Raw genomic sequence first — 25,446 nt, forward strand, 5'->3', positions numbered from 1 at the left:
AAATCATTGGTGTGCATATAGATTATGTAACTTAGATCATGTGGACAAAAGATTTTTAAATCAACACACACTGGTAAGAATATTTACATCAAACTGGTCTGTTTCTCCAAAATGACTTTCACTCCCCTTTAAATAAGCCTGTATATTACATAAAACGCCAATAGGTGGCAGTAAATTACTATTTGTGCTACGAATCTATTTTGTTCTGCTAAAGTCCCTTATCAATCCTTATTTGTTGTTTTTTTGGTGCATTTGGATTCATTGCAGTGAAGACATTGATAAAAGGATTATGAGATTGAAAGCTGTGAATCCCATACTCCCCACTGATGTAACATGCATGGATCTCCCTGAAATAATTTGCTTTTATATATACCACTCTGTGAAGGAGGGATGTAAATACGTAGAGTAAGTGATACAAAGTTAAGAGAAACCCTGTGCTGGAAATATGTCATTACTTTCTCCTGCATAGTCGCTTACATTTATTATAGTAAATATCATTTAAATAAACATCTTAACAAATAAATTCTGCATCTATCCTTTCCATTTGGCCCACTTGTTGCTGGACAGAGATGAAGCATGGGTGTATTTAACCAATGCTATGCTATCCCAGCTCCCTGTATAGAGGACCTGGGAGAATGAGAATCTATATTTTGGCCCTCATACTCTGACTATCAGGAATCAATGTAGACAGAAGTTCTCTCTTAATTCCCTTTCTCCTTTGTAACCAATACACTATTCAGCCCTGGCTACCAGAGGTGCAGGCTAAAGTCTTTCAACTCAGGCATAAAGTCCATCCAATACCCAGAAGACTGGATTTTTGAAGATTTGAGAACTAGAAAAGACCAGCCAAAAAACTTCTTTTATTTTTATCTACAAATAAACATTACTCTTCCACTAAATGCCCATCTAATACGTTAGAACCCCCAAATATATATATATATATATATATATATATATATATATATATATATATAGTGGAGAGGCAGTCACTGTGTGTGTTAGCAATCTACGCCTGGTTTTCATTAAGACAGGCCTGTTGATTGCACACCTATGGGCTGGGTTCATATTATTCCCAGGGCTAGCACTCAGAGCTCCCAGTTGGAGACAGCTGCACCCGGGCAGACAGGAGGACTCCAACCGACAGACACAAGGTCTGTTTATGGGAGTCAGGAGGACTCCCACCTTCCCTGAGAGAGAGAGAGGCCGCAGTTGGCAGCCAGAGCTTACAGGCCTGCAGGAGGCAGATGTATTCTGCAACAGCGCAGTAGGAAGCTGAACCCAAGGAAGCTACAAGGGAGCTTGACCAAAGGACACTAGTGTTAGTCTGAGGATCAGACCTTAGGCCTAGGTGTGAGGCCTGAAGCAGCCATATGGCATGTGAGTAAGCCAGGAGGCTGAACTTAACAAATATACAGTAATGGTGGAAACAATATATATATTATATATAAAATATATATAACATTAATATATTTTTAGCAGAGACCCTATAGAATAAAATGGTGTTTGTCGCAATTTTTTATGTCACACGATATTTGTGCAGCAGTTTTTCAAGCGCAATTTTTTGGGAAACAAAAATACATTAATTTATTAAGAAAAAAAAAACGTAAAGTTAGCCCAATTTTTTTGTATAATCTGAAAGATGATGTTAGGTTGAGTAAATAGATTCCTAACAGGTCATGCTTTAAAATTTTGTCTGCCCGTGGAATAGCCGGGAAACTATGGTGCTTAAAATTCTCCATAGGCGACACTTTAAACACCTTTTCAGGTCACTAGTTTAGAGTGGTACAGGAGGTCTAGTGTTAGACCTATTGCTCTCACTCTGATGTCCGCGACAATACCTCATGTGTGGTGCGATCACCGTTTACATATGCGTGCGGGAGTAACGTATGCATTCACATTTGCACGTAAGTACGGTGGGACAGGGGCTCTTTACTTTTTTTTTATTATTATTTATTTTATTTTTTACAAACTTTATCGTTATAACAAGGGATGAACTACATCCCTTGTGATATAGCATGGCCCGTGACAGGTCCTCTTTATGTAGAGATTTGGGGTCTATTAGACCCCAAATCTCTCCTCTGGCCCAGCATGCAGCCGATCAGACCGAGATCGGTCTGATCGGCTGCTTCTCTGGCCACTGGTGGCCTGGTAAACAAAGGGGCGGAACCAGAGGTGACAAATACTTGTCGTCCCTGTTTTTCAGGGTTACAGAGAGAGGGGAGCGACGTCAGTTCCTCTCTCTCTGTCCCAGGCAGCATTCGCCGCATCGCTCCTGACTTCCGTGATGGGACCGGAGAGACTTCCGCCACCCGCAGAAGTGATCAAGTGGCTAATTAGCCACTCAGATCACTTCTGATTTGCAGAGAATCACCGGCTGCAAAAAAAGGTATCGGGATGATGCCTGTGGTTGCAGGCATCATCCCGGTATAACCGCTCAAACCCAAGGACGTACGAGCACATCCTTGGGTGGGAAGTGGTTAAAGGCTAAGTTCACGTTCTTTTCTAAATTCCAGCTTCCCTATGTAGCAATATACCATCAATGTAGTTGCAGAAAAAAAGTTCTCTTTGATTTTAGGAACAAGGCCTTACCTTAGCCCTTGCTATATGTCCTAGATTGCTTCAGAGTCTCCCTGGTATATATTTCAGACAGAGAAACCAGTAAGACCCAGGAAGGCATTTACCATCTGACCTCATTAGAACGCACCCTTCACTCATCAACTAAGTTTTCACAGCATCCCGGGCATTTCTCCATGGGTGCATTTGCCTGGCTTCCCCAGCACCCCTTCAGACAGGCTCAGGCTCCATGTAGCCCACAGGGCACCCCTGATGTAGTGCAAGGGCCTGCCTGATTGGATACAGAATGATTAGATAGATGGTGTATCCTCCTTTTTGGTAAAGCTAAAGGAAATTGTACAGAGATTGTAAAGTGTATGGCCAAATTTATACACCTAAAATTACCTAGTTGTGCTTTCACTGTCATTACTTGTTATTGTCCTATAAATCACAGAGCAAACACACATTTTGCCACATGAAAAACAGGTGACAAATGCAGTAAAAAAACGTGCGACGTGCGGCTTCACAGCCGGTTTCCCACTGCGCTTGTGTTATGTGTGCTGCACTTTGTGAATGGTCGTGTAGCCTTCTGGGACCTGTGATGTGTCCCAGAAGGCTGTGGGGGAAGGCGGGGGGTGCAAATTTCCACTCGAATCACAGGGGTGATCCGGCCAGAAGTGGGAGCAGGTACCCGTCAAAACCAGGTACCACCCCCCCCCCCCCCAAAAAAAGAAAATGGAAACAAACAAGCAGGACTTCCCCTTTTGGGTGAAGTACCACTGTACTAAGGCTGCTGTAATATACAGGGATGTTTTTGGCAAACGTCATTAAAGGTGATCACACCTTTTAAAATATGACTAAGCTTAATAGGTAAGGTTTCTGCTGCCATTTCTAAAGCATCTGTGCATTGCTAGCCTTTGTGAAATACATGGAGATACAATGTGATACATCATTTTCCATCAAAGACCTGTCTTCTTGAATGCTGCCTAAAGCATGAGTGCCTCTTGGAAAAGCTATTGTATTCATCCCCACCTTCTCCTTATAAGTAGACATGTTTCATTCACTGCAGCTTGTGATGTTATTAGGATATCTTACCATTTATGTGCGACGTGATGAGATCTTCATCTGTAGAAACCACTTTGTCTTCTTTTGTGCTGTCCTCTTTTTCAAGTAGCCTGTCTGTCATGGCAATAATGCAGTTAAGGCTCTTTCCTACGTTGGCCCACACCCTATCCTGAAAAGAACATAAGCATCACAACACACACACTGGCACAATACCTACACAATGATCAGGAGAAAGAAACACAATGTGAACCGTCAGATTGACGTCTTTCAAAGCTATTTTTAAATGTAATAAAGAAGAATGTTAACAGAGAAAATGAGACTTTCACAGCTACTAATAAGGAACAAAAGAAATACTATAATTTTAAAAGAACCCTATTTAAACAAAAAAACAGAATACACTCTGAAGTGAAGAGCTTCCAAATTAACCATGGAAGGCCACAGATTATGCAATTTTGATTAGGGGAAGTGTTGATGGGAGAATCCCACACGTGAAGTTACTGTGTTCTCCCATCAGGGGGGTGTGGGTCGTCATTCCTGCTGGATGATTATTGCTAGTGGTTATAGCTGCAGGCAATAGTCGCATGGTAAAAATCTGAGATGCTTTTTGTACCCAAACTGATTAGGCTGCCCATATATGGATCACATCTCAGCCGGTCCCTGCTTAACCCGGACAAACTTGTGGCGCTTTTCCACTGCATGGAACCGAACGGTTCGGCTCGCTTTTGTGCTTTTCCACTGCTGGTACCGCATGGTATGGTGTGGGAACGGTTCGGTACGGTACGGTACGGCGGCGCTTTTCCACTGCATGGAACCGAACGGTACGGCTCTCAAAAACAGTACCACCTCGATTGTGGTTCCAAGAGGTACCATACCCGGTACCATATCCCACAATCCTTTGCATGCAGACACTACTAGCCACTGATTGGTCAGAGAATCCCACCCACCCCGTTGTTATCCCACCCACTTAACTTTAGTACTACTTTAGTGGAAAAGCAAACCATACCGTACCGAACCGTTCCAACACCGTACCATGTGGTACCAGCAGTAGAAAAGCAAACAGGGCCAAGCAGGGCTGAGTAGAGCCGAGCCGGTACTTGCAGTGGAAAAGTGCCATTGGTGTCCTGGGGCACCTCTCCATTACATCATGATGACTGACAGCACAGCTCAGTAGTAGAGAAGAGCCAGTTTCCTTTACATCTACAGAGTTCAAGTCTTAGTTCCTGATGTAGACCAGCTCAGGTAAAAACATGCTAAAACTGTAAAGCTATAATGTAGGAGTTATTTTCCATGAGACCACTTGAGTTTTAATATTTGGTGAATGTCCAGTAAACCCCTTAATTTTAGCCAATGAGACTTATTTTGGCTTTCACTACTGAAAATAAAAGTTGTTATACAGAACTATTATTTTGTCAACTTAGTGGAGGATCGGTCACCTATGGGAAAAAACTCCAAATTTCAAGTATTTGCCAATTAAAATGTAAGTCTGATTTCTTTAAAGGATTGTGAACTCTTTTTAAATGTCATTTTTCTTAACCAAAATGCTAGGTAATAAGAAACCATATAGAGTAGTACTGTATGTCTACCTCCTTAGAAGCCCACAAGGGAGGTATGGGCTTTTGTAAGCAAGAGAGGCTAAGATCGGGATTTGTTCCTCTAATCACAGCCTAGCTTTATCACCACTAGTCTGGGCAGGCAGACTACAATACAGACATTACAAACTGTGCATTGTTGTCTTAAACTGGTACTTCAAAATAAAAGGGTGCCTTAACACAGTCCATTTATGATATTTTATTAACGTTAGAAAAACACAAGAATACATTTACAGGAACAATAATAGAAAAACTGTACATGTTACATTATGCGTACACCTATAATTAAATGAGCACCAGCCATATTGGAAAAAAAAGACAACTGTAAGCATTTCATATAAAATTAAAGCCTCATTAGAATTCCTCTTCCCAGAATCCAGCTTAGGTGCTTTGGTTTTACACTAGGTTCAGGACTGTAAATAACTCGGAAACACAAGTTAAAGATGGCAGCTCATTAGAGTCTGGAGAAGAATTGATTTCTAGGTTATTTGTAGTGTATAATTTAGAGCTTTGGTTGCCTGCGCTAGCCATTGGGGATCTGGAACAGGCAAGGTTTGGGGCTATCGCTGCTTAATGAAGCACAAGTGGGTCAGTCACTTTGACTGAACTGGTTTGCTGAACAATAAAATAGAAAAGAGGGAACAGCTAGGAACAAACTGTAACTGAAAAATACAAGCGGCAGAAAACAATATAAGATGGCAGCGTAATTTTTTTTGGGAAGGTCAGGTGCTGTTTTAGTTGAACTCCTACTAGAATTTATTTAATAAGTGGTTTCCGATTGCAACAACCTTTCCTATCCTACGTTAAAAAGAAATGTTAAAAACACTTGGCTTTTTGGTTGTAGACAGACTGTCACTGAAATGTTGGACCAAGGTATTGTTGCAGATTTATCTTAACCATACTTTAGCACAAAAGTTGAAATACTTCTACACAAACAGCTTTTAAGTCTTAAGCCTAGTACACATGATCAGAAAATTGTACGAAAAATACTACTTTCTAAGCGATCATATGATAATCTGATTATTAGTACACAGCTTTTGAGAGCCGATCAGAACAGGTTGTGCTAAATTATCCATTGGGACATGAAAATTTTACTCGTACGATACCAGATTATACAATTTTCGCCTAATCCAATAATACAATACGTTACATCATGTCTGAATTTTTATTCTGTCGTACGAGAATTTTTGTAACTTTAGTAACCTCTTCATTTTTGATATGGAGACTAGCATGCGAAAAAAAATGGATGATCATTCCTCCGATAATCTAATTGTGTGTACCAAGCTTTACACTCTATAAATCAGGGAGTAGATAAGGGGGGTTTGAACCCCCCCCCAAAACAGAGCTGCCTACCATCCCAACCATCTGTTTTAATTTGGCCACTTGTGCAGTGTACAAGGTGCAGTTCCAATATCGGCTGAGGTTGGAGCACTGGCAGTCTGTGTCATCCAGCTACTTCCACCTCCCCCCCCCCCCCTTCAGGCTGCTTCAGATTACAAATCTCCACCTTGCTCAGTGACTCTTGCCTGCTACTCTGTGGGACTGCTGTGTGGGAGAACACAAGTGAGCCTTACAGCAACAGGCTATTTTTGAAATGTGGCAAAAGCAGGGCAGACGTTACCAAACCTACGTTTATGGCAGTGAACGGAGAGAACTTGGTCTATGGCTGAAGGGCATGAGAACAACATCCCAACTACATCACATTACAGGAGTCCTCATTGACTACTGTTAATCATGTGAGTGCTCCTGGCTCCTCTCCAGTCTACAATCATCTTCTACTGCTCACAGTATGTTCAGATAGGCACACAGGGGTGGATAGTTTGCCATGTTCAGAGATGGTTAAGGGCAGGTTCACACTGAGAATCACACAGAAATGTGCTGTGCATTCCTTTGCAATTCACAAATTCAAATGCAGTCCTGTGTGGTGAAATTCCAGTCCATTCATTTTGATTAGGCAGAAATCTCACTGCACTGCAGCAAAAGTAGTGCATATACTACTCTTGCAAACTCACTGCAACTGCATCGCATGGTACTTTTGTTCATCACATAGAACATGTGTTTCCCACACTGCATTCTGGTGCGAGACGGCCTTAAATTGTGCCTTTGGACACAGCAGCGCTCTGTACTATGGCTGTGTACAAACTGATTGGCTGTGTCCACTCTGTGTGCAGCCAGAACTCTGCGGAAAGCCTGACCCAGGATGCACATGGTCTGTGCCCAAGGTCAGTCGGAGGCCCTGTTCACATATAACCACTCAGTTGAGCAGTTACATGTGAACAGAGGCACAGTGCATTAATTTGTACAGAGTACAGATTTGACAGCTTCTGTTGACAGCCATTGCTAGTCACACAGCGTGTACACTGCAGGCAGCTTTTGAAACCACTGCCAAGAATCTACTGATTCTTGCCAGCGGCTGCCCCTGGATGTTACCTTTATCTTCCCTAAGCCTGGGTTCACACTTGACCACTGCATTGTTAGGTCAATTGATTGATTGTACTGTGATTCAGCAGGGACCAGCCACATTTTGATCCATCTATGGCTGTTCTTGCTTGACAGACATTGAACTAATGATTAACTTTTGTCTAACGGTAACATTGGAAAGTTTTCATTCAATTCAATCAGTGGCTGCAGAGCTGATCAGTGTATTCTGGGAGTGGAGGAGACCCCACTGTCAGAATACAAAAACACAGCAGGGGCAATTTCTTCATCCACTTCACTTGAGGTCAGTCTTACACATGTTTTCTTTTTTTTCTCAACAGTTGCTAATAGCTGTGTAGTTTGCAACGGTTTCATCTTCACAGTAGGTAGGTAAAACCTCTGCCCGGCCCTGCGATGATTTAAATGAAAACCTCATACCTCTGAATAAAAAAAATCTTATAAATAATTGAAGGCATCAAAAGAGAGGCACTAGCACAGCAAGTGGCGGCTGGTGCTCCATGGGCCGGGGGGGCATCAGACGGACCACACCAGCCCGAACACCATACTTTTTACTTTCATTTCCTACAGAGGAACATCTGGACACTTTCCCTCCATCGCCAGCTCACTCTCCCAGCCTGGACCTGTGGAGGGAGGGCAGGCAGCAGCAGCTTCTTTGTCTTCCCTCAGTCTTCTGCGTCTCCTCCATGGCATAGCTTTTCCTTTCAGCCAATCGGGAAATGGGTCTCAAGACCCACTTCATGATTGGCCAGGAGGAGAATCGGTGTGACAATAGCGAATATTCATTCGCTATTGTCACACACCTGGTTGGGCTCAGGGCGCAGTGCTCTGCACCGAGGCTGCCCTTTTTTGAAGTCTAATAGAGCCTCTGGCTCTAAACACGTGCTTCAATAAAAAAAACCCCATTGGAATCCATGCGTCCGGAACCCTGCATGTAGATTAGGGGTGCCGGATGCATGGATGGGGGGGGCAGCTTTCTAAAGAACACCACCCAATCACAAAATCTCACAAAAGGGAGGTGTTCTGTAGTTCACATAATGGAAATGACTGGGCTAGAAACACTGTTGAGTGCACAGGGCAGAGGATAGCGCTTAATATCTGGCAGGATCAACTTTTTTTTTTTGTCTTTTTTTTGCACTTATCAAACAAATATAACAAAACACTTTCATTGGTATATTTACCAGACTAAAAGTGAGCAAAAAGGAGAAAATACTTTTTAGCATCTTCTTACACTTTAAATCTCCCTAGCACCTGGCTTAAGCTCAGAAAACTGCCAAGCCATGCAGAAGGGAAAATAATTATTGCTGTAATTTAATCACTGCGCAAGGAGAATTTTTTTTTCTTTAATTTTTCTTAGGTCGACATACAAATAGATATAATTGATTAAAATTCATCACAAAGGAAATAAAAAATTTGCCTAAATTGGATATCACCGTCTTAGGTAGTAGTATTGCACAGATCTCTGCTAAATCACCAAAGAACAATGACCTGTCACAGAGAATTTACAACTCGTCAGTTCACAGCAGTGGTGTCCTTGGGTATCTTTATGTATTCATTTCCTTCCATATATACTGAAACTTTTGTACAAGTTCATCACGTATAATCAGCTCTAATCAGTTGAGAAGGTAAAATACCAAAGTGATGTTATAACCTGCCAGATATTAGAAACTATACCTACACTGCATGCAGGGCTGCTGTTAGAAATCAAAGGGCCCTGTTCAGCCTGACAGCCCCCACCTCCAAAAATATCAAATGATGTTTTCGCTAAAATGCCATTGCTCTGATGCGATGCTTTGCGGCCATGACAGAAACTATACCTTCATCAATAAATACCCATTCAATTGAATAGCGCTGCTCTGCAAGTGCCTCGCAACCATGTGCAAAGCATGCAGTTGTGGTGTACTAGTGTGAGGTTCAAACAGGTGGTGAGGAGGCAATATAAAACATTTAAACCTGTCCCTAATCTTTTTGTTAATTCGTTTTTAGAGTTTTACAATTTTTTACATTTTCTTTTTAGAGTTTTATCTTTTATTTATTTTTTACATTTTTTTTTATCTGCCCTGGCTTTGTTGACATGTCAGGGATCTAAACAGACCCCTGATGTCTTACATTTGAGACATAGAAAGAGACTGAGGACAGAAAATCATCAGTTCCTTCTTCAGCCTCAGCTGCACTAAATCCACAAGTGTCAGCAATAAGGCAGTATAGCCATTCCTCCTGCTCAGCAGGTCCCGGGCCCCCTTTTAAACTGATGGGGTCCAGTAAAGGAGGGCTGGCTGTACTGCCTTATCAGCGGCCTTGACTAAACAAAGGCAAGTTACCGGTGACACACAGTTGGGTTCTGCCCTTGATCTTTTTAAACAACCTGTAAGCAACATTCAAAATGCTTTGCAAGTAAGCCATGCCCTTTTGCTGATAGCATAAATATATTTAATACTTCATGGAAGTATGTGTGACACGTAAAGCTAGTTCGCAAAAAAGGAAATCCGGTATTAGGGGTCTGCAAAGGAAAAAAATGTTTATAATACTGGAGTTACAAGTCTGTCTACAATTACTAAAGAGCTGGAGACTAGAGAGGTTTTATTCCAAGAAACTTCAAAATGAGTGAACAGTACATCCAGACAGTTGGCAATGCTAGCAGAATTCTTGGATGCATCAGTAAAGGGATTACTACCTGAAGGTCAAAGATAATGATTTTCCAGTAAACGACTTTAGTGAGGCCTCACCTGGAATATTGTATGTGGTTGTTGAGATCTTACTAACACAGAAATATTGAAAGATATTAAAAAAATAAAGCAAATCCAAGTAGGGCTATCAAAATAATAGAAAAAAAATATAAATTTATAGTCTTTCTGTAGAATTTCTTGCTGTAACTCACAAAAAGTATTTGATTCAGATTTGTACATTACAGGTGACAGTTCCATAAAAAGGGGGGAGTGATTTGAAATGCCTTACAAAAACATGCTACAGTATATGTACTAATCTTAGGATTTACATGTTCTAAAGGCCATATGCAACAAAAAAAGGAAAAAAAAAAAAAAAGCATAAACAAAATGATGATTCTGTAAATACAGAGATATAAATAAACGATCAATTAACTGCAATCATTTTCTTACTAAATATATGTGTAAACCAAATGCACAACATAAGAGCTATTAAAGCCTTGCAGAGGGAGGAAATCTCCCTGTGTGGTTTACCTTCACATCAGAAGCTCTGATGAATCACACTATCTTCAATTACCACCGCTAAAATTAGTCCAGTATTATTCATGCTGGTCTTTAAAACAATGTTTCTCTGAGGTAATATTAGTTTTCCCAATTATATCCGAGTTAAACAGTTATCTTTGCAGTTCACAACTTTGCTTTTGAATTGCTGATCATTTTAGCAATTTACTGAATGAAAATGTCTTATTAGCAGTTTGCAGAGATGGACAGCCATAGGATGCTGGAAAGCTCTTTATATCTCTAGAAGATCTTTGCTTTACCTGTCCCACAGAAACATAAGCATATATGTTCCTAAGCTTGTGAACATGCATACAGTATGTATTTGTTTTTGTCTCTATACTGCCAAAAAAAGAGCTAAAAAAAACTGCAGTTTGTCCAATAGCCAACACTGGCCATCCAACAACAGTTGTCATATACATTTTGCCATGAATTGTAGACACCACAGTTATCTTCCAGTACTGACCAAAAGTGGGTGTGTAGGCATGTTGGTTGGTGCTGGCGAGAAGTCTATTGCCAATGAGGGTTCTACATAGTTAGGTTAAAAAATGACTGGGTAATATGATTACATTTCACCAAGTTTGGGATCCATGGTCTTCCTATTTCCTCCTGAGGCACATTGACCATCATCTTCTAGATATTGAAATTTATACCAGGGGCTCTTCCTCCCTTTCTTCTTCTCCACTCTTTAACGCCTTTTCACTTTAATTTCCTGGATCATTAATCTCTGAAGGTATTACCCTTAACTGTTAATATCCAGTTATAATTTGTGCATTCAGGAATGCATCCAACTTCTTTTTTAAACTAACAACTGAGCTGGCAAGGACTAGTTCAAGAGGGAGTCTGTTCCACATTTTCCCAGCTCTTACTGTGAAGAGGCTTTTCCGTATGTGAAGGTTAAATCTTTTTTCTCCAGAAGAAAAGAGTGTCACCTTATCCTCTGATTTTTCCTTAAAGTGAATAACTCTAGTCAACCAAGTTCACTATATGGACCAATTATGTATTTACGCGTGATGATCATATACCCCTTAATCACCACTTCTCAAGGGAGAATACAATTAGTTCAGATAATCTATTTTCATAATTGAGCTTCTCCATGCCTCTTATCAGTTTGGTTGCCCTTTTCTGCATTTTCTCCAGTCTTTCAATATCTTTTTTTGTGAACTGGTAGACAAAACTAAACTGCATATTCCACATGGGGACTTACTAATGCTACGTATGTACAGGGGAAAAAATAAGTTTCTCTCTCTTGAGTCAATATCTCTTTTAACACAAGAATTTTGCTAGGTTTAGAAGCTGCAGCATGGAATTGCGTGGTATTATTATATTTATGATCTACCAGAACACCTAGATCCTTCTCCACCATTGATTCCCCCAGTTGTACTCATCCTAGAAAGTATGATGCATGCATGTTTATAGCCCCCAAGTGCATAACTTTACATTTATCAACAATAAACCCCATTTGCCCCATAGTTGCTCAATCAATCAATATATTGAGGTTGGCTTGTAATTTGGAGACGTCCTATAAGGACGTAATTCCATTGCATACCTGTAGCTTGGTGTCATCTAAAAACACAGAAATTGTATGTTTAATCCCAAACTCTATATAATTTATGAATAGGTTAAAAGATAAGGTTCACAACACTGAAACTTGGAGTACACCACTAATAACCTTAGACCATTCAAAGTACAAATCGAAAATTTACTATTCTCTGAATTTGATCTTTTAGACAGTTTTGTGTCCATTTACAAAAATAGCGGTTTAGCAGTAAAGGAAATGGGTTATGTAACTGAAATGGTATCAAAATAATATAAATAATAAGTGTATGTAAATCCTAAGAATGAACATCTTGTATTTGCCCCCTTTTGCTTTGCCAAGTATATCATTAAAAGCATTTAGTCATATCAATTCCATAAATTTAAAAAATACCTGTTGATTCTGCCAGAAATCCAGTGCTGCATTCTGCTTCCAAGTATTCCTATCAGCTCTACTTTGTTCACCTCTGTAAACTACAGTACATTTGTCCCCATGTTAAGGAGATGAGGATAGTACAAGGTATTTTGTAGTCCTGGTGTCCTAAGATGACAATGCTGCTCCTTGATAGACACAGTACAGTGAGTGAGCATTGTCACCCAAGGACAGGAAATGTGTTACTGGCAGGATCATCAGGTGAAACCTGAAAAAAGAAACCTGAGCAGCTATGACATTGAATCATTATTAGGCTGCACTATATTACATTATTGTTCTTGAGTTTAGATACAAGCTAGGTCCTTAAATTGGTTGGGATGTCCCTAGTAGTACAAGTAGCTGTTACAAGTTTGAACTCAAGAAACTATGGTTATATTAAGGGTAGCAAGTTATATAGGCAAATATACTAGTATAGCAAACACATCATCTGTATCCTACACTCAAAACCACAAATAACTTTTCACTAAAGCGCTACTGCCTCAATGGTTCTGTTCAACAAAAGAACACAAGTATGTAATGCAGTTTACAATCCCCAAGGCATAGTTAAAGCAGATTATAGTACACCACCAATAGGTACAAATTGGACTTAAAGTCCCTATCCCATTATCCATATAGCATGATGAATGAGGGGTACTTACCCATTCCTCCTCATCATATTCAGAGTGGTGAGGTATAGAATCTTGTCTTGTTATAGGATTCACAGGCTCCTGACCCTCAAGATCATTCTCATCAGTGCTTATCCTCGGGTCTGTGAGCTTCTTATTTGCACAGCCTGGCCGAGCTGTGTACAGTGCCAGAAGAGCATTGCTTACCAGCTGGTCCTTAAATGAATGGACAAATAACTCTGTCTGTAGAGTGAAAAAGAAAAAAGAAAATAGCATCTTATGTCAAGAGTAGGCTTCAGCAAATATTTACTGGGTTCTGTCACACTTATTTCCATGCCAAATGCTTTATTAACTAGTTAGAATCCTATACACACAGAAAAAGCAAGAGTCCCCATCATAAAACTTCATTTGTGGTCAAATTAAATGGTTATGTTTCAGTGTACTGTTTATGATGAAGTCAGGGCTCATAACTTAAGAAAGAAAAATAGATGTAAAATCATTTTGCTTTAAAGACAGCCATTAACATTTCACTTAACAGTTTTACTACCCAGATGGGATTGTATAAACTGTCAGATGGCTTGAAATAAAAGTCAGTCTGAAAATTATCTAAAGGAATAGAAATATGCATTTGATTGCAGTGTGATATTGTAAAAGAGGGGCAGATTTGGTTGAGCTATCATAAAAGGTATTTCATTATTTATCACAGTAATTATAATTAACCTCATATTTAAACACTGCTGTTTGATATGGTAGATATAGTACACCTATGTAAATATTGTAACTTTCTTTACACTCCAATGCAAAGGTATCTTAGTATAGATCAGGGATCCTCAAACGACGGCCCTCCAGCTGTTGTGGAACTACACATCCCATGAGGCATTGTAAAACTCTGACATTCACAGACATGGCTAGGCATGATGGGAATTGTAGTTCCTAAACAACTAGAGGGCCATAGTTTGAAGACCCCTGGTATAGATGTTCTACATAAAGGATTCCTAAAAGCACAAGATATTAATTTGACCATAACCACAAATAGAGTCTTGGGTTTCCTCTCCCCAAGTATGATTGAAAAATCATTGAATAAATCAATATATGATTGTTGCATTTTCATAATGCATCAACATTTGATTGCATTATCATATCACAAAACATAGTATTAATCAACATATGACTTTGAAATCACTATACTGAAGCAATCAAAACAACATGGATTTAAATACAGAAAGAAGTATATTCATGCAGCTTATCATTTTGGTAAAGGAGTACTTTTGACCCCAACAATCGACGAGCATTATAGCCATGTGTGTGCAAGTTGATCAGTAACTGTTCATATGATGGTGGATAAGTCATGTTAAATGATGATGAATGCATTATGTTAAAGGAAACCTTCAATGACAGAAACATAAAGACTGCTATTGAGGACATCTTCATCTGAAGCCTGATTGTCATCCTTACTACATAGGAATACTCTGGCTCACTTACCAAGGACAAGTATGATATTAACCACTTGCCGACCGCTCACATGGAGTGTACTGCGGCAAAGTGGCTCGTTATCGTCCAGCGACGTAGACCTACGTCGCTGGACTCCTCCCCTTGTGGGTGGCGCGCGCGCTGCCGGAGGCTCGCTCCTGCTGTATTCAGACACAGCGGGAGTCGGGCCAGGGAAGGAGAGGCGGTGATCACCGCCGCTCTTCCCCGATCGTCGGGGATCAAGTGAGGAGATCCGTCCGCTTGTGTAAACAAAGTGGGCGGATCTCCTATGTATCAGGCAGGGACAGATTACAGGATTCAGCATAGCTGAACCTGCGATCTGTGCCTGTGTCACACAGTCCCCTCCCCCCACACATGTCAGTAAGGACCAGGCATATATTTAACCCCTTGATCACTTAAAAAGTTAACCCCTTCCCTGCCAGTGTCATTATTACAGTAACAGTGCATATTTATAGCACGGATTACTGTAGTAATGTCACTGGTACCCCTAAAAGTGTCAAAAATGTCAGTTAGGGGTCCGATCTGTCTGCCACAATGTTGCATGACCGCGCAATTGTCCGTTAAAGTCGCACAGTGCCAAGTTGCAAAAAGTGGCCTGGACGTAAAGCAGGAAAATCCTCCGGTCCTAAAGTGGTTAAAGGCTTCTGACCTGACTCTGATCTGTTCACTCTATATGGGTGAGCAGAACAGCCAAGCAACTTCCATTATCAGACAGAAATCAGCTGTAGTAGCCAAGAAAGGGTATTTTGCGGATGGGGATAAAATAACACACCACAACCACCTATGTAATATGTAATTGTGACTACTTACTTGGCATGTATGAATATATTTCTTTTTAATCAATGAGGTTTCATTTAACCATGGGCTAAATAAAATATACACAATTTAACAGTTTGCTTCTCATATTTTTTGGCTCTGCTATAATCCCATCATATATCCATGTTTGTGCAGCTATAGTAACCATTTTTGTAGTGTGCTGAAGGAGTATCCTGCTTTTAGGGAATACTTTTTCAATGAAGGGATGTAATTGGTCATTAACAATGTTTACGTAAGCAGTATATGTCAAAATAAGTAACATTATTATGTATGACAGGACCTAAGGTTTCTCAGCAGAACATTGTTCAAAGCATCGCACTGCCTCCACTGGCTTGCCTTCTCCTCATCTGCATACTGGTGCCCTCTTCTCCCCAGGTAAGCAAAGTATATGCACCCTGCAATCCACATGATTTAAAAGAAAACATGATTCATTGGACCAGCCCACCTTCTTCCATTGCTCCGTGGTCCCGTTCTGATACTTATGTGCCTATTTCAGACACTTTTGGCTGATAACACAGGTCAGTTTAGGTATCCTGACTGGTCTGAGGCTACACAGCCCCATACACAACAAACTGCAATGCCCATTTTTTCTGCTTTTAGCACATCAACTTCATAGACAACATGTTTTCTTGCTGTCTAATATATCCCGCCGACTTTCAGTTGCCATTGTAAGGAGAAAATCAATGTTATTCACGTAATCTGTCAGTTATAAAGTTATAGGTGACCAGTGTATTTCAACAATTGCCTTCTCCTCCTGCTTCCCGCTCCCATGCCTTACAAAAAAACATCATTGTAGGCCAGCATCTCTTCCAGTTTGTGTTTGCTCGCCCACCAATGATGTGTGCACAAAATCTTGTGCATGCACATTAATCCTCCGCTGATGATCTAGCATGGAACAGGAGTAGGAGACACATACAGAACAAATAATTAAGGGAATCTCACTATTGTTCATTAAATTCATTCATCCATTCATTATCAAGTAATTGCCCCTTTCCTCACATGACATATTTTCGCTGATAAAAGCAAAGTCTAACTGAAAGCTCTCCTGAGAGTTAACACAATCTTGCAGCTCCCCTAGAAAGGCAGTAGTGACATGGTCTTCCCAAGGGACATCAATGTGACTAGGGCTACCTAACCACTCCCTAGAAGAACCAAGGTTTCCTAAAGAAGGTTAAAAAAAAAAAAAAGGTAAATGATTGTAGAACAGATTGGTTATTTTGGGGGAAAATCTCAGCTAATAACTCTCAGAAATTAAAGAAGAACTGCGAGAGACATAACCCAAACAAAGTACATCTAGAAGAATAAGATACACAACAAATAGGAACGTCGCAAACACATCAATACTTCTTTATGTGAAAGGATCTCATAACTGCTGTATTTTTTCTAATGGCTTTTTGTTAACGTAGTGGGAGAAAAATAATGTGCAAATCCCATTCATTGTCAAAATTGCTACCAATTTCTAGTGTGTCAGTGCTTACTGCAGGAGAGAAGGAGGAAACGGCAAACCTGATCCAGACTTTTGATATCAAAAGTAAGGATACCCAGGCGCCACTACTAAATAAGTGCCTGTTTAAAGGTCCCCGTATACAAGGGTATATATGTGCCATGAGGTGAGCGTTTGATGGTGCCACCTCAAAGAGCGAAGGGGTAGTTAGGATTCATGTAACATCATTGGTGCCATAGTTGTTTGAACTGCTTCCACATGTTCTTGGTAAATCACTTTACTCTACTGAAACTTTTTAAAAAAAAACACAATTCTGAAAATGCTGATTCTGCTACTTGTTTGTACACAAATGTGTATATATATATTATAGATTTAAATTAAAGATATTTTTAAAATCTGAATTTAATAAAGTGTAGTGCATTTATAACAGTACAATAAATTCTCAAAGCTGTAATCATTTAATATATGTTTGTTAGCTTATAATAATTGTCACATGAAAATGCTTAATTCACAAAAATAAATATTGCATTGATGTAGTTTCATTCTGTCTCCTATAAAATAAACAGCTGTTGAAAGCCTTTATTTCTCATAAATCGCTATTTTTTCACCACCTTAAATCATGCCTTTCCCTACTCTCCTAAATAGACACATTAGAGAATCTAATAACACCAGCCAGAAGAACAGTATTTTTTTATGAGCCAAAACATGTGCAATAATCTTGTAAAGTCACTTTTTATACAAAATACAAAAAAAAAATAATATAACATGATAGTTTGTAATATATTTATATTACTAAATCGTGGCCTCTAGACTCTGGTAAATAATAAGAAATGGGCAGTTTGAAGAACAGGGCATTAGCTTAATACAATTTACTTTCGAGGTTACACTATGTATGTTACTTCTGTGCTCAGTACAGAAGTAATGTACATTATGTACGTTACTTCTGTACTGAGCATGGACGTTTTTGGTTAAAAAAATTTCCAAGTTATCTCTCCTTTTCCCAATAGTTGTAGGTACTCAGAAATCTCTGGGCACTGTTTTGGACCCCACCTGATGCAGCTAATGGAATGCAAAAGCCCCTAATACCATGCTCCTCATCCTACCTCTTCCTCCTACCTTGTTAATTTACTGGTATTTATTTCACTTACTGCTTTGATGTAAGCTGGGTGGCCTAGGGTTGCCACCCCATCCCTTTAAACCCAAACACATATAAATTACACAGGTTCTGAGGCTAATTTAATGCAGATAAGGCACCAAGTGAGTTTAATTGCCACCTTAATCAGCCACAGAACCTGTGTAATTAATATGTGTTTGGTTTTAAAGGCATGAGGTGGCAACCCTAGTGTGGCCTCTCCCAGCTTCTCATCAGATGTTGTGGCTCCCAGAAGCAGGCATGCAAGGGCAGCTTCTTAAGAATTTAGGCAGACCTAAACCCACAATGTAGTTTTACCTACCCCACTCTTACCCCTCAAAATACTAACCATGCGACAGAACTGGGCTTCCTCTATGTACAAAGACACTTGGGGATTCCCCAATTCTTCCAGATCTACGCTGTACCTACAGCACAAAGCTGCAGATATCAGGGATCAGTTAGCTACTCAGTAGCTCTCACTGGCATTCCATCTCTCTAATGAAATGCCGGTGCTCTAGTAAAGTGTTGGCTCTCCTATAATGTGTCAGATGTCTGGTTAAATGCTAGTGTTTAAACACAAGAGTAGTCTCCTAGCACATTAATGCAGTTAATAGGCTAGTTGCACTTATGTAACATAGCAGAATTTCTGAGTAAATCCCTTAACTGACCTATAAATTAACCCTCCTGAGAAGTAGGTCATCACTGAGCGCCTGCTATAAATGCTAGTTGCCTGGTTGTCATTGCCTTCAACACTTCCTCAGTCCCTAACCCACAACAAGCCTGCAGAAACTGGAGTATTATTGGAACTCTAGTGAGTGAAATCTGAGGATTCAAAGGTTTAATGCTACCCCACAGGAGCTTCTTGGTAGTTCGGGTTCTCTGTTCTTCTGCCTCAACTATGAGAACAAGCTCAGCCCCACTGACACACACTGGTTAAGCAAATGGATATTGCATTGCTACTGGGAGCACAAACGATATATACCCTGCACACAACTAAGGTTCAGTATAAACAAGCATACATTAGCAAATGAACCAAGTACACTATATTGTCAAAAGTATTGGGACACCTGCCTTTACATGCACAGGAACTTTAATGACATCCTAGTCTAATGCCTCGTACACACGCATCGATAGTTGGCCGTGAATTTTCGGCCAACGTCCGATCGGCCGATTTTCGGCTTGTTAGTATGATGCTTTCGACAACCGACTCCGACTTTTCGGCCGAACAAAATCTGGTGTGCAGGCTATAAAATTTTTGTTGGCCGTCAACAGAACGGCCGATTTTCCGTCAGTCAGTACAGATTTCGGCAGACAAAAATCTGATGAGCAAGACTGGGCATACTCAGAGAAGAAAAAAACACACAGAAAGTAAACCAGCACATGACATCACTTCTGAAGTTGGTTTTTGTTGGCCAAGAAAATTTGTGTGCAGTCTAGAGCACATTTCAACCAACACAACAACACTGGACAAAAGACGGCCGATTGGTCGGCCGATAATCGCTGCGTGTGTACGAGGCATTAGTCTGTAGGGTTCAATATTGAGTTGGCCCACCCTTTGCAGCTACAACAGCTTCAACTCTTCTGGGAAGACTGTCCACAAGGTTTAGGAGTGTGTCTATGGGAATGTTTGACCATTCTTCCAGAAGCGCATTTGTGAGGTCAGGCACTGATGACCATGAGAAGGTTTGCCTCGCAGTCTCCACTCTAATCCAACTTGCTCATCCATGACTTTATGGACCTTGGTTTGTGCACTGGTGCGCAGTCATGTTTGAGCAGGAAGGGGACATCCCCAAACTGTTCCCACAAAGTTCGGAGCATGAAATTGTCCATAATGTCTTGGTATGCTGACATCTTAAGAGTCTCTTCACTGGAACTAAGGGGCCAAGTCCAACCCTTGAAAAACAACTCCACACCATAATCCCCCTAGACCAAACAATTTGGATTAGTGCACAAAGCAAGGTCGAAGAAAACATAGGTGAGCGAGTTTGGGGTGGAGGAACTTGTCTGGCCTGTCCTGACTATACCCGATAGAACACCTTTGGGATGAATTTGAGAGGAGACTGCAAGCCAGGTATTTCTTGTCCAACATCAGTGCCTGCCTCACAAATGTGCTTCTCGAAGAATGGTCAAACATTCCCATAGACACACTACTAAACCTTGTGGACAGCCTCCCTAGAAGAGTTTAAGCTGTTATAGCTGCAAAAGATGGGCCAACTCAATATTGAACCCTATGGACTGGGATGCCTTAAAGTTCATGTGCCTGTAAAAGCAGGCATCGCAATACTTTTGACAACATAGTGTATATTGTCACTGGTAAATAGCAGTATACACATAAATAAGTAAAGTATTAGGTCAATAACAGTTTATTAAACCGTATGTTTACTAGGCTATAGAATAGAACGGAGTATTATACAACAAAATTAGAATAAACCGTGTAATTCATAAAATCAGTAATAAGTAATGGCATTAGAAAACAATAACAGCAATGATAATCAATACTGTGATAACTCCTCTGTAAACAGTAGGCTTTATTCATTTTAGAGTGCACTCTATCTGAATAGCAGCAATGACCAATGAAAGCTAAAACTCCCTAAAGAGCTACCTCTTACTATGGACAGTAGGCAAAGTTCTTGTGAAGCAGGTAAGTGAGCAGTTTTTAGCCCTAGTTCTTCAGCCATCTAACATTGGGGCCCAATCTTTATGGTGGTGCATATGAATACAGTCCCAGTAAAGTTTGCATGCAATCCAATGATGCTAGTTAGATGGCCAGTCTCTATGTGCTCAGTCTCTGCTAACAGCAACAGGTTAAGGGCATCAGTGTCCTCTCACCGGTCTCAGTGATACAGTTGATATGTTCCGATGAGGGGGAGGAATTTGGTTCTCAGCATGTGGCCACAGGCTTATAGGCAGCTTGATGTGCACACAGGAGCAGGGATGTACACACTTTGGTCTCCTCACAGCCAAAACAGATGTCCCTTGGTATTCAGCCTGTGCAATACATCTCTCGCTCTCTTTATACCTGGCATACATTGGGAATTGTAGTACAAAGTCCATTAACTGCTATAGTGAAGTTTCTTTCCTGAGCTTTATCGTCCAAGATTTAATGCTGCCAACCATCAAGTCTCTTGAGCACCTTCGGCTTGTCAGCTCCCACTGGTGGATTGAGGTGAGGTAATGTTAACCTATTCAGCTAACGTCTATTGGGAGCCCAGAGAGCACTACAGCACAGAGTCCAAAATTGCTCTGTCTCTAAACAGGCACCTGGCTACAAACTCTCACTACAAGTTTTCTTTCACACTTAGTAACATCTTTAATCCTAACAACAACAACCTTTACCAGAACTATTAAAATCGCCCCCTTATGTGTTTATTCCAAGCCATAATTTAACCCCACTTACTAAAACTACAGTATGGGGGTCTTGGTGCCACTACTATCGGTTACACAGTATCAGCAACCTAAATAAAGTAAGCAATGTGCTGTATATTTCTGGCTACATACCATGGTTGGTGGCGAAAGAAGTGAGGCTAGTACAAAAAGAATAATGTTCAAATTCGGCCCTTCCCTGGCTACTATTATGATTACAGGTTAGTAAAGTCAGATGGAAAAAAAATATGACATTTGACTGGATGCAACAGGTTATATAATCTGGCAGATTCCATCACTCCTCCCCAGGAGCAAAGAAAAATATAGTTTAGATGTCAGTTCTGTTTTCATTTATTTTCTTGCCAACGTAATTCGGTATTGTCTTATTGTCAGGCTATAAATTTATCATGCTTTTTTCTTTGGGTAAAATAATTTTTTTACCTTTGTTTTTTTAATTCTTTATTTTCGATTCCATCAAGTACATAGATGAATAGTTACATTATCACAAAATGCTAAACATTTCAGGTACATTCATTCAGGAACACTAACAATTGTTTTAAGGGCTGAATAATTAAATACAATAGCTAATAGTGACAAGTGGATGCATTTTTACAAAGAACTGATAAAGTGGTTCTAAAGGCAGTAGGAGATATTCTCTTCATGAAGGTAAAAAAAATTTCTGTGATCAGTCCTCCCTCCCCCATGGCCCTACCTTATACTTACCTGTACCCGATCTTGATCCAGCTCTTTGCTGGAGAGCAGCGGCTTTATCTGCTCCCTCCCTCCTCATTGGATATGGAGGAAGAAGCGGGAGTCATTGCCTCCTGCTGCTGTCAACCATAGCCAGTGAGGAGGGAGCGGGGGGGGGGGCGAGTCGCACTGCATGGACACACAGAGCCCTGCTCAGGATCAAGCCTGCACAAGTACCCCTTAGTAATCAGCTTGCTAGGGGTGGTCATAAGGTGGGAGGATCTAGGAGCGGCAGCAGAGGACCCTAGAAGAAGAGGATCTGGGCTGCTCTGTACAAAACCATTGCACAGAGCAGGCAAATATAACATGTTTGGTATTTTAAAAATAAAAAATGTTTCCATTGCAAATCGCTTTAATACCATCCATAAAATCCTGACATGAAGGTTATAGGACAGAATACAAAGCTGTCAAGTACATAAACACAAGATTGGTTAGGAAAGTTAAGAAATTCTGCATAGATAGCACTTGTTCTGTATTCAAGGCCCTTTTATTTAGCTATAATGTATTATAATGGACAGCAAGCTTAAACATAAATTCTTGCATATTGACATTTCCCTTGGTTATTGAAAGGCAACAGTGATTCACTGCAACCTGCTTTGAATTGTGTCAGGCCTTGAACTCTTTCCAAGCTGTACACATCCACTAGCTCTCATAGCCTTGCAGAGGTATGGGCTTCACAGGCCATCTGTCTACATAGACTTCTTTTCTTCTGAATCCAAATCGTGCTTGCCTAGTTTCTAAGGGAATAACTTTCCAAGCAGTTGCTGTTCTTTTAAGTTAGTCCCAATAAATGTCAAAATCAAAAACAATGTAAATAAATAATGTGCTTGAAGCATTACGCAAGTTAAAGACACCTGCTCTGCCTGCCATGGCGTAACTCCAGCTTGACATAAAAATTTCTTATGAAAGGATGTTTCAAAGATGTGTATGAAAATCATCCTTCTCTCATTCCTTCTTTTGAAAGATTTCTTTTTTTTTTTATGGTTAAAAATGTCCAGTGGATCAGCTGCAGCTCATTTTTAAGATGAAACATCAGCAGTCCTCAGTGCTGGATATCTAAAAGCTTCACCTTGGTGTTTCTAGGGTACTAAAAGCCTAGGGGCATGTCTAGACACTCAGAAAAGGCAGACATTGTCAAAAATAAGTGTGATTTAAAAGGAAGAAAGGAAAACAGCACCTGCGTTTCTAAACCTAAACCAACTTTTTTTTTTTTTTTAACATTTATTCGCTTTCAAACTTTTATTTTAATAACATTGTGACAGAAGTCACATTTTGAACATGTGCTTTTTCTGCGCAGTGCCCACCTGTAGATGTTGAAGCCTTTCTTTAACTCTTCTTTTAGTAACATTTGCTTTCTAAGCTTGCCAAAAAAAAACTATTTTCTGCCTGTATCTAAGAGCCGTACAGGTGCATGGCATGGACATGTTATTAAACACCTTGAATAGCACCTGGATAATCCTCCAGGGAAAAGGTTAACAAGCTGTGCTTAGATGTTAGATGTCTGCTGATTAGGAGGCAGCAGAGCGGTTCATTATTCAGAAATTAACATTTTTTTCTCTTTTGAGGAGCACATTTTTTTAATGTATGCAATATTTGCAAGTCTATTTACATGCAAGAGTATTTTGTTTCATTTAATATTGAATTCATGTTTTTGTTATATTATGTATGTTTATACATTTTATATAATATATGTTTATAAGAAATAGAAAGATAGATATGAAAGATATGAAGAAAACTCCTCCCAGGATATGCCAGTTAGATAACCCTTTAGACAAAGACCTGATTTAGTATGCAAGTCGTTTATTTGGAAGTATTGATACAAAAGTAAAAAAGGAGAAAAAACTTTTATGCATTGATAATAAACACAAAATAAATACAAAACTTCTTTGAGGGCTTTAGCTCCTTAACCACTTCTGGACCGGAAGATTTTCCCCCTTAATGACCAGGCCATTTTTTTGCGATTCGGCACTGCATTATTTTAACCACTTGCCGACTGCCGCACGACTATTTACGTCAGCAGTCAGCCCCTCACAGGCAAAACGACGCAGGGCTAGCCTGTAAGGGTTTTAGGAGAGAGCGCGCACCGCCGGATGCGCGCTCCTGCTCGGTCACAGACCCCCCTGCACGTGTGCCCGGCTGGACCCGATGTCCGCCAGGCACTCCCGATCGTCCGTGACAGCGGGAGAAAGGCAGGCGGCTAGTGTAAACAAAGCCGCCTGTCAGTCTCCCCTGTGTAAGAATGGTGATCAAACGGTTCTACTATGTAGGACCGTTGATCACTGTTCTTACACATCAAGCCACAGCCAATCAAAGTTAGAAACACGCCCCTAGGGACACACTTAACCCCTCCCTCTAAAAAAAAAGTTAACCCCTTCACTGCCAGTGTCATTTTTACAGTAACAGTGCATATGTATAGCACGGATTACTGTAGTAATGTCACTGGTAACCCCAAAAGTGTCAAATGTCAGTCAAGGGTCCAATCTGTCCGCCGCAATGTCACAGTCCCGCAAAAAAATTGCAGATCGCCGCCATTACGCGTTAAAAAAAAAGAACAAAAATGACAAAAATCTTTCCCTTTGTTAGTAAACGCAATAACTTTTGCGCAAACCAATCAAAATACGCTTTTTGCGATTTTTTTTACCAAACATATGGTAAAAAAAAAAAAATTGGCCTAAAATGTTAAAAAATTTTGATTTTTACATTTTTTTTGGGAATTTCATATAAAAAATGTGAAAAATATTGTTATTTTTGCAAAATTGACGCTCTTTTTTTGTTTATAGCGCATGATCAAAAAATCGCACAGGTGATCAAATACCACCAAAAGAAAGCTCTGTTTGTGGGAAAAAAAGGACGCCAAATTCGTTTAGGTACAGCGTCGCACGACCGCACAATTGTCCGTTAAAGTCACGCAGTGCCGAATCGCAAAATAGGCCCTGGTCAGGAAAGGGGCAAAATCTTCCAGGGCTTAAGTGGTTAACGGACGATTGCGCGGTTGTGCGTGGTTAACGGACA

General features: G+C 40.3%; 1 protein-coding gene across 4 annotated transcripts in view; it reads right to left on the reverse strand.

The window, feature by feature from the left end:
* INPP4B (inositol polyphosphate-4-phosphatase type II B) overlaps positions 1 to 25,446 on the reverse strand; it is a 944,562-nt gene that overhangs the window by 120,588 nt on the left and 798,528 nt on the right. For all 4 annotated transcript variants that reach the window (XM_082244155.1, XM_082244154.1, XM_082244153.1 and 1 more), the window contains 2 exons: positions 13,472 to 13,681; positions 3,649 to 3,787 (listed from right to left, as the gene is read on the reverse strand). In XM_082244155.1, the coding sequence (XP_082100281.1) occupies positions 3,649 to 3,787; positions 13,472 to 13,681 (349 nt within the window). The remainder of the gene's footprint in view (positions 1 to 3,648; positions 3,788 to 13,471; positions 13,682 to 25,446) is intronic.

This window comes from Pelophylax lessonae, assembly GCF_965119305.1.
Source record: "Pelophylax lessonae genome assembly, chromosome: 1".
NCBI lineage: Eukaryota > Metazoa > Chordata > Amphibia > Anura > Ranidae > Pelophylax > Pelophylax lessonae.